Raw genomic sequence first — 9,252 nt, 5'->3', positions numbered from 1 at the left:
ATGAAGGGGTAAGCTTGTTGTACAGTTTTTAGTTTAGTAAAAAAAGCATTATAAGTTCTGAAAAAGACCATTTCATAATGACGTTTGTACACTGTTTTAGTCTTGATGTATTAAAAAAGAATAAGGGTAAAGTGTATCCAAATAAATTTAGTCGTTTTTTTAGTAGCACACAAATTACAAAATCTGTAACGTGCATGACAAGATCTTTTCTGCATTCCATTTCTACAATTTGCTCTCCAGATTATGGATTCTGAAGACCATAATAAGGTATTGAGGCAGTGTAATTTTTGTACGTTTTAGGACTGCATTGATTTTCAAATTGTAAATGTCTTAAAGGTTTTGTAAATGAATATGATATTATAATACAACTCCTAACTTAATTGTACAATGCATGCAATTCTTTTAAAACTTGTTTTCATTGTAGTTATGTTTTTTTCTGCGTAATCCACAATGTAATGTAATGTAATTTAAACATTTGTTTTTATATCATAATTATTTTATAGAATGTATTACTCATAACAATCAGTGAAATAAATGTGAAATGCATGTTATTGTTTTTTAGGTTCACTTATCAGTGAAAGATGTGCAGGACACTCTTGAGGCATACCAGTGCCTCAAGTGCACAAAATTTCACTGTCCGCTTTGTCCTAAGGACAATATAAAATTTGATGAGAACTTCCAGGCAACAGGCCACCTTCAGTCCCATTTATCTTGGGTGGTAGTACATGGGTGTAAGTTGACCAAAATATTATTGTTATATTCACTGTGAATAGGAGATCGTGTCCAATCATTTTTGACAAAAGTTGAAATTTGTTAACTTTTTTTAATAATACTTATTTCAGGTTTCAAAATCTATAAATGCCACCTCTTGTGTCGCAAAACAGCGCACTACCACTGTTGTTACTGTGACAAAACAGTAATACGTCGGACTGACTTCACAAAACACCTGCTTATTCATACAGCAGATAAGAGTGCAGCTGGACAAGCCACCAGGACTGTGGCTAATAACCAGGGGGAAAAGTCATTCACTCTGGTTCATGGACCAACTGACCAGCCATCAGCAATGGCCAGTGAGCGGAGGGACCAGCAGCCCACCATGGTCTGTGGACCAACTGACCAGCCATCAGCAATGGCCAGTGAGCGGAGGGACCAGCAGCCCACCATGGTCTGTGGACCAACTGACCAGCCATCAGCAATGGCCAGTGAGCGGAGGGACCAGCAGCCCACCATGGTCTGTGGACCAACTGACCAGCCATCAGCAATGGCCAGTGAGCGGAGGGACCAGCAGCCCACCATGGTCTGTGGACCAACTGACCAGCCATCAGCAATGGCCAGTGAGCGGAGGGACCAGCAGCCCACCATGGTCTGTGGACCAACTGACCAGCCATCAGCAATGGCCAGTGAGCGGAGGGACCAGCAGCCCACCATGGTCTGTGGACCAACTGACCAGCCATCAGCAATGGCCAGTGAGCGGAGGGACCAGCAGCCCACCATGGTCTGTGGACCAACTGACCAGCCTTCTACCACAAACCCGAAAAACTGGGGTCTCCCATCGGTGGAGCAGGAGCTAAGACATCATAAATCAAGTCAAAAAAAAGTTTCCTGTCCTAAATGTAATGTGACATTATACTTGAAAAATTTACAACGACACATACAAAGAAAGCATAGAACTGAAAAAATTGACATGTGTGCAGATCGCCACCTTGCCAGCCAGTGTATTGATGCAAGAAATGGTATTTTTGCAGTTGCCAAAAATTTCTGTGGGCCACCTGTTCCTGTTCATGTTAAACAAAAGCTGAGAGGTCCAAGTGAATGCGAGATGGATGACTGCTCTTTGTTTTATGATGTAGCAGGTAGGAGTGGGCATCAAGCATTTAGATGTTCTCACCTAAGGTCACTTGACTTTTGTTCAACTCCCTCAAACACCTGTCATCTTGAGGAGGACACACTGAGTGAGCTTGTAAAGCAAAGATGGTTTACCGAAAACAAGAAAGAGATGTGTCTTGCTCGACTAAAGGAGGCAACAGACCAAAGTGCTCCACTTGCTGTGGGTGTTAAAATTGGGCCACCCAAAAAGCATTATGTGTCTATCTTGGAGAACAAACCATCATACTACAGTCGAATGGGAAGGGTGATGGTTATGTATGATGCCCAGAGAAACAGCTGGCATTGTCCCTGTGTTAATTCACGGATGTCTTGTCCACATAAGTATGTTGCAAAGTGGTTCCTTTTTCAAACTAATAGACTGCTTTTTAAATATGTCAAATCAACTGGAACAGAAGAAGATAATTTGGATGGTCATCAAGAAGATGACAAGGAAAATATGGAAAAGCCGCTTGGACTTGGGAAAGAACTTTTGCGGAGAATTTTAAAGTATATCATGGCTAAAAAGCGGTATCCAACAAATTTTCCTGAAAATCTTTGCAGAGGAGTGTTTGATCCTCCCCCACCAAAGCATATTGTGCCATCAGAAAAGTTCTGCACTGAATGTGGTTATAACTTGCCTCTAAGTGACCCCATCCTTATCACAGCAAAAGCTAAGATTGTGACACTGACATGTGTCTATGAAGGTAAGCGTTTTAAAAAATAAAATATTACAGCATGCTGTTATATTCACATCTATGTGTCTAATCAATTTATTCCTTTCAGGAATAAGCACATACTTAAGGAAATGTCTAAGATGTGGAATGGAGTACCGTTACCAAGACTGGGAACATGGAATCCACAACTTTAACAATCATATTCTCATGGGTTTCCACTTGTGTTTGTATTTAAGGGCATCACTCCAGGTATGGTCCCTGTACATTTTAAATGTGCCTTTATTCCTAAAAATGTAAGCTCTCTTTCTCTCTTTGTATATATTGTTTATTATACCTTCCCACAATCCTAATTACCGCTTATTGTTACTAAGTAACAATACCTGCCACAAAGTATAACACTTTTATATTTGTCTGTAGACTCATAATGCAGCAGGCAGAGTTTTCAAAGCAATGGAACTTGCATCTGGTTTAAAGCTTCCTTCACATAACCATCTGTTTCATGGTTACCTACATTTTGAAGCATTGGTGCAACATGACTACAAATATGCATGCATCAATTGTGGCTCTCATCCTCCTGTGGTTATTATGGATCTTCATAAAAAGGGAGTTTTCAGTATGCCAGGTATGACAACATACACATTAAAGCTATTCTGACAATGTTTGTTTTAGGCTTTGTTTGTATATTGTGAGGAACAAAGAATGTTGGTTTCCTTTTGCAGTGAGTGAGGTACCTGATCCAACCGAGTATACTGGGGAAGTTAATGTGAGAGACTTCTGGGAGTCTATGTCCTTGAATATTATTTCCCTTGGGTTTGTGAAGGGTAAGACATGTTTTTTTCTTTGTCACTGAAGTAAATTGTTAGCCTGGCTCCGCCCTCCTACGCACTTCCGCTCAATTTCATTTTCCTTCAGTACTACGTCTGGGATTGTGCTGTAGACTTCGGTTTCCAGAAATCAATTTTTTACCGGGCCAATCAGCGAACAGAGGGAGTGGCTGAGAACGATGACGTTGATGTCGACTCGTGCGTTATTTTGAGTTGTAGCTCAGTAATGGCAGAGGAGACAGATGCGAGTGAAGCTATTCGGTCCGTTGTGGCAACGCTGCCGAATATCAAGAAGTTAAAGCCGGAGCAAGAACAATCTTTGCTTAGTTTTGTGTTTATGGCCATCCTCCCACGGGGTTCGGGAAAAGACATATGTCACGACCAAACGTTAGCGATTGGTTATGGCAGATAGAGTGACTCTGGGCAGATCCAATAGTTTTAGACTTCAATAGAATACCCGCCTACAAGGAAGTTAACGCTTGTCAATGGAGCGGTGCCAGACTCTCTGTACAAATGAAATGTACGAGAGTCTGGTAGAACCAGGCTAGTAAATTGTACCTGCCTCTATTGAATGATTGATTAACAAACTAAAACAACATATATTTAAATGTTTTCTCATGTAGTTGGAGAGGAGAATCCATTTGTTGTCAAGCCGACCTTTGGTTTTTGGGCACCGTGGATTGGACCAGAAACTCGAAAATCTGATGTGGTTTTAAACACAGAGTGGGAAAAAGTACGCCGCCCAGCAAAAGCAAAAGAACAGGCAGAGCTAGACATCACTGAAGACAGACTTCTCGAGGAAGTCATGAAAATGAAGGTCAGGATTATTTGTAATATTTGTTGTCTGTGTGAATATGTATCATAGTTTTACTTTTTTTAAATTTGTTTCAACTTTACAGGTTGATGATGTCAAGAAACTGTGCAAAGCTTGTGGGGTGGATCCCTGTGGTTCAAAAACAGACCTTATCCTCAGGCTTCATAATGAAATTAGGAGTAGGAGTACTTATGATAAGATTTTTGAGAAAATCTGGGGTGCATCAGGTAAGGAAGTTACCATACTCGGATTATGGTTTTGTTTTTCAATTGAATTCATAATTTTGTATAATTGATGGTTTTAGGAGGCTGGTCTGCAGTTATGTGCCCATGTGGAGTGGTATACAGCCTGAAATTCAACATGAGAGCGGAAAGTCCAAGAGACTATGTTGATATTTTACTGTCCTGGCAACATTTACCAAATGTTACCATTTATGATTTTGCCAGAGGTCTGGCAACACATGGGAATCTGAGGGACCCGTTGTTGTTGCCATTTGCTCCACATGAGGGAAGACTACTTAGCCCTACAGAAGAAAACATTTCTTTAGCCAAAGAGGGCAAGGTCAAGGTTAATCTTCCCTGGTTAACAGAGCCGCGAAATCCCCCCGATATCAATGGGCATCCTACAACAGGGAGTTCAGAGCATTATGTGCTATATGATAAACTGCATGAAACGAATGCGAAAGATCCCAAGGATTTTTTAAGAAGAACTGCTCTGGTGCCAGAACTGGCTGGGAAGGTTAATACCCAAGTAGTAGAACAATTCTTTTCTCAAATGGAGAAAAACAACTACTTTCTCAACATGATGGCACCCAGCTCTCAGATCTTTCTAATTCGTAATATAGTCCACCATCACAACACCCAGCTTAACAGATCAAGGCTGGAGAAAATACAGAAGTTAATGGGAACCAGACAAACCTTCATGAACAAGAATGGGCAACTTATTATAGGTAACATGTCTGTATTTGTAACATACTTTTTTGCATGAGCATGTGTACTACGATTATTATAATTGTTTTTCTCCCCTTTTAGGTCTATCTCAAGATATCTCAAACGCTGACAATATTAAGGTTCTGCAAAAAGATGAGGCTATTACTAAACTGCAGAATGTGAGTGCTAGCTCCAGGTGTTGGCAACATCCATTGAGCGCAGAAATACAGGAAAAGGTATCAAGTCAAGCCAGCTTTATAATATTGTACAAAATTTCAGAGCAGCTTTAATGAAAATCATACCGTTATGTCTCATAATTTTACACTGATCAGTTTAACGGCTGAAACATACATTTATAGTATGTTAATTATATAAATTATCAACCAATTGAGGTTTAACAATAATAATGAAAGGCCTATAGAAGATAGAATTGTAGTTAATATGATGAATGTTGTTTTTATGCGTTTTCATTTTTAGGTTTCACGTGTATTGGATGAGGCCATGGATCCTAAGGAGCATATTGTATGCGTTTATGGTGAAACACTTACCCGTGAGGACTTCTTGACATTAGGACTACAGAATTATGTTGAGGCCATGGTAAGACAATGGAGTAACATGCACTCATGTGTTAGATGTGTAATTTGCATTATCATGGATTTTATTTTTGTGCCTCTTATGCAGATTCTGAATTCCTGTCTAAGGGTTGTTGCACAAATTGGGTCCATAAGGGTATTGTAGTATTTGCTACCAATGCACTATATATCAAAAGTATAAATTACAAAACAAACAAAAACATTGTGTAAATACTGTAAAATCAACTTTGTGTTACAGAACATTGACATCTGGGTGACCAGCAGTTACATTTCAGTGACCTGGTTACCACCGCTCTCTGTAAACCCATTGGACCATTTTTCTGTATGTTTTTTTTTTTTTGTGTATATAATTTTTTGTGTCCTTAAAGATTTATAACACTTTGTGTGTGGATAAATTATTCTTTAAAGGTGGTCATTTGCAACAAAGATGTCATTTTACTTCCATCTTGGAAACCAGGCCTTTTAACTTGGGAACAAGGCCATTGGATGATTGCTGTAAGTTAATATTTCAAATGAGACCATACTTATGCTTTTAGTGCAAAGGGTTCATTAACTGTATCTGTTTTAGTCCCGGTATGCCATTTCTTGGGGTTTCTCAAAAGTGGGGGGTGCAGGCTAACAGGTTAAATTATAATCTAAAGTCATATTTTTATGTGAACAAAAGTTTTTAATTTTTTCAATCCATTTAAAGTTGTCTTAATGAAAAGTTTGTTGCACAATAATAGGTAAAAGTGTTCTCGGACATTTTTCAGATTATGAAGCCAAAGCAAAGACAACTGTTCTTTCTTGACTCGCTCTGTGGCTCTGGTTTAAGTGATGCCAGATACATTCAAATATACAGGTCCTTCAAATGTTCACAACAGCAGTGTGGTAGTTCTGTTTGAAACCATACTGCTTGTTTGTTTTTGTTCCACTTATAACTTAAGGAATGAATTATTGTTACTATGTTTTACTAAGGTGAACATGAAACTGAATTCCAACTTATTGTACTTTTTTGATGCGAGTTAAACTTGTGTGTGTATAGATCTATAACATCTATGTGAATATAATATCTATTCTGCTAATATCCATTCTGTACATGTGCACTGATCAGTCTCGCACAGCAAGAAAAGTACAACTGGGTCAATTTGGATTTCATGTTGACGTCAAATTGTATGGTAGTTCAGTTTTAGACCATACATTTTTTTTTAATCTTATTTAACTTACTGTTTGTTTGTTCATTCGTTCATTCAAATTGTTCCAACCCAACTGTTCAAAATTAATTTCCATGCTTGCAAGTAAGCGTTGTTGCAAAATTCCTCTTAGTTCCATTAATCCAGCCAGGTAGCCGCACACACTGCCTTGCTAGCACTGGTATTTCCTTAAAGAACAATATTTTTGCTCATCTTTATTCATTGTTCATATACCTCTGTCTTTTTTTTTTATTGATAGAGAGCTTGCCCAAAAAATTGCACCAGGACTATGGTCGGAGACTGTCCTAAATGACATTACGGTGGGAATTAAAAAAATAATAATTATGTCCCACATGACTATGATCACAGCTTCTGCTGTAATGTATAAAGTTCTTAATTTACAAGTTGTTGTGTGTTTATCATATCAATTAATAATTTATGGTGTGTTTGATTTCATTACTAGGACAATGCAAGACAAGGGCTGTCAAATAACTGTGGAGTGTTTGTCTTGATGGCAAGTACATAATATGTAAATGAGGAACATCAAGGTGTAATCAATTGCTGTTACCCATTTAACTTTTTTTGTGTTTCTTTGCATATTATAGTATGCACTGTATGTTGTTCTGGGACAGAAGTTTGACTTCACTGAAGTAAGTATTTATTTTTTGTAGCTATAATATAATATATTTGAAAATTATACTAATTCATTACTTTATGTACACAGCTAAACATGAAGAACATAAGAAAATGGTGGTGTGCCATCTTGCTTGAAAATTTCTCTTTAGAGTAAGTGTGAAAAAAATTTGCTGTACTTTTAACCCTTTAAGAAGTTAAGAAATCTTGTTCACTCTGTAAACTGTTTTGGGAAGTCATGGAACGGAATGATTTAGTGACTCGCTCATAACACTACTTTTACTTTCAGTAAAAATATATTCTGCAGACCCTTGAGTGAAAAGGAGTAGCAAAGTGTTTCAGTGATGATGAAAATCAGCAGGTGTAAACACTACTTGCTCTATCAAACTCCTTTAATATCTGTTCTTAATACTATTAGGGGTTGGCAAGATTTTGAAGTGTTGTATTCATTGGTGATTAAGTTTTTTTTTTTTTTATCTAAAATTGGACCATTAATTCGATTTTTTTGTTGTTGTTGTATTTACACAAGTCTTTACTGTAATTTGCAGCATCCTTGCATTCAATTAATTTTGATATTGTACTTGTTCTATTGCTTACTTTATTTGTTTTTGTTGCATGACAATCAAATTGTGGAAGACATGGGAGAAAGAGAAAACGAGCTGTTGTAGCTGGTATTGTCAGCTTTTTATATTTTGCTGATATTTTTTTTTGTCAAATTAAAAATTAATGGATAATTTTATCACTTTTTTCTTTCTTTCTTTCAGAAGAAGAATGCTCTGCACTCCCTGAAACCTATGGGAAGAAAAAAACTGAACTTGCATATGAAAGTAAGAACTTTGATATGAAACAAAATACATATACTATGCTGGGTTTCAAATTATCTAACTATAATATTGGTCAGCTAATTTTAGATTACTTCATTTTAGCAGACCAAACCCCAGTTGTGCCCTCTGTTTTTAGCAAGGTATGCACAATTAACTTTAATGATGATTTAAAATGTGTATCATAGAACAATTTTAATCCACTTATATTTTTCTTTAAGGATGAGCTGTTAAAAGACGATGACCCTCCATCATGCTTCATCTTCAAGGTAGTTGAATAATGTTATAATGTGTTTAACATTTTTTTTTTAACAGCCTGTGCTAACTGTTGCTATCTTTTCAGTTATCAGGAGCGTTGCTGAAGAACATACTTCTTGAAGTTGTTCTTCAAGAAGGAGATGCTGCCTACATGCCCCTGTCATTGGCTTGCTCAAGGTTCAGGGACATAGTTGGGGATGACAATTTCAAGAATCAGGCACACTTCTTATGGCTAGAAAGTAAATATTGACATTAAAAAATAAAACGCATAACAAGATCATTGATAATGTTAAATGTTATGTTAATTTTTTTTTCCACCTCAGGTGTTTCATGCTGGAAAAATAAGTCGTCTCACTACAAACAGCTCTTCTGGAGGATGTACTCAATCTCCACTTGTTTGGAGTGTGGGTTTGAGTACAAATGCTGCACACCTGGTACGTTGTGTAAATTGGTGATGAATAAACTAGTTGTTAGTTGTTAAAACTAAAAATCTAATTTACTTGTAGTTTAAAAGTTCTGGACACCATTCACTTGCATGGCATGGACCTACAGAGCTGAGAAATTATTCTTAATGTTTGTAAATGTTCAATGTCAACCATAAACCCTAGTTCTTATTGTGCTTCTTGTGTATCCACCAGGTTATGCTGGGAAGGGAAAGCGAGGTGAGC

At 37.5% G+C, this 9,252-nt stretch overlaps 1 protein-coding gene across 1 annotated transcript; it reads left to right on the top strand.

Moving 5' to 3' along the window:
• On the top strand, positions 1-8,176 carry LOC130079500 (uncharacterized). The gene is made up of 19 exons (XM_056244777.1): positions 1-8; positions 241-267; positions 563-731; positions 843-2,570; positions 2,650-2,789; positions 2,958-3,162; positions 3,260-3,361; positions 3,988-4,181; positions 4,264-4,405; positions 4,483-5,127; positions 5,210-5,343; positions 5,585-5,704; positions 5,789-5,836; positions 5,939-6,022; positions 6,109-6,195; positions 7,132-7,192; positions 7,336-7,522; positions 7,597-7,658; positions 8,142-8,176. The coding sequence occupies exons 2-16, from the start codon at positions 244-246 to the stop codon at positions 7,183-7,185; spliced, it is 3,876 nt and encodes a 1,291-aa protein (XP_056100752.1). The 5' UTR covers positions 1-8; positions 241-243; the 3' UTR covers positions 7,186-7,192; positions 7,336-7,522; positions 7,597-7,658; positions 8,142-8,176.
• The last annotated feature ends 1,076 nt before the right edge of the window (positions 8,177-9,252 follow it).

The sequence above is a fragment of the Rhinichthys klamathensis genome, unplaced genomic scaffold, assembly GCF_029890125.1.
Source record: "Rhinichthys klamathensis goyatoka isolate OS25496 unplaced genomic scaffold, OSU_Roscu_1.1 h1tg001088l_1, whole genome shotgun sequence".
NCBI lineage: Eukaryota > Metazoa > Chordata > Actinopteri > Cypriniformes > Leuciscidae > Rhinichthys > Rhinichthys klamathensis.
Note: the sequence above shows the minus strand (reverse complement) of the source record. Positions and strands in the feature narration are given on the sequence as shown.

Coding starts and splice junctions, on each gene's coding strand:
- LOC130079500 (XM_056244777.1), top strand. CDS start 244: ATGGATTCTGAAGACCATAATAAG. Junction 732..842: donor TTGGGTGGTAGTACATGGGT/GTAAGTTGACCA, acceptor TACTTATTTCAG/GTTTCAAAATCTATAAATGC. Junction 5,705..5,788: donor AGAATTATGTTGAGGCCATG/GTAAGACAATGG, acceptor CCTCTTATGCAG/ATTCTGAATTCCTGTCTAAG.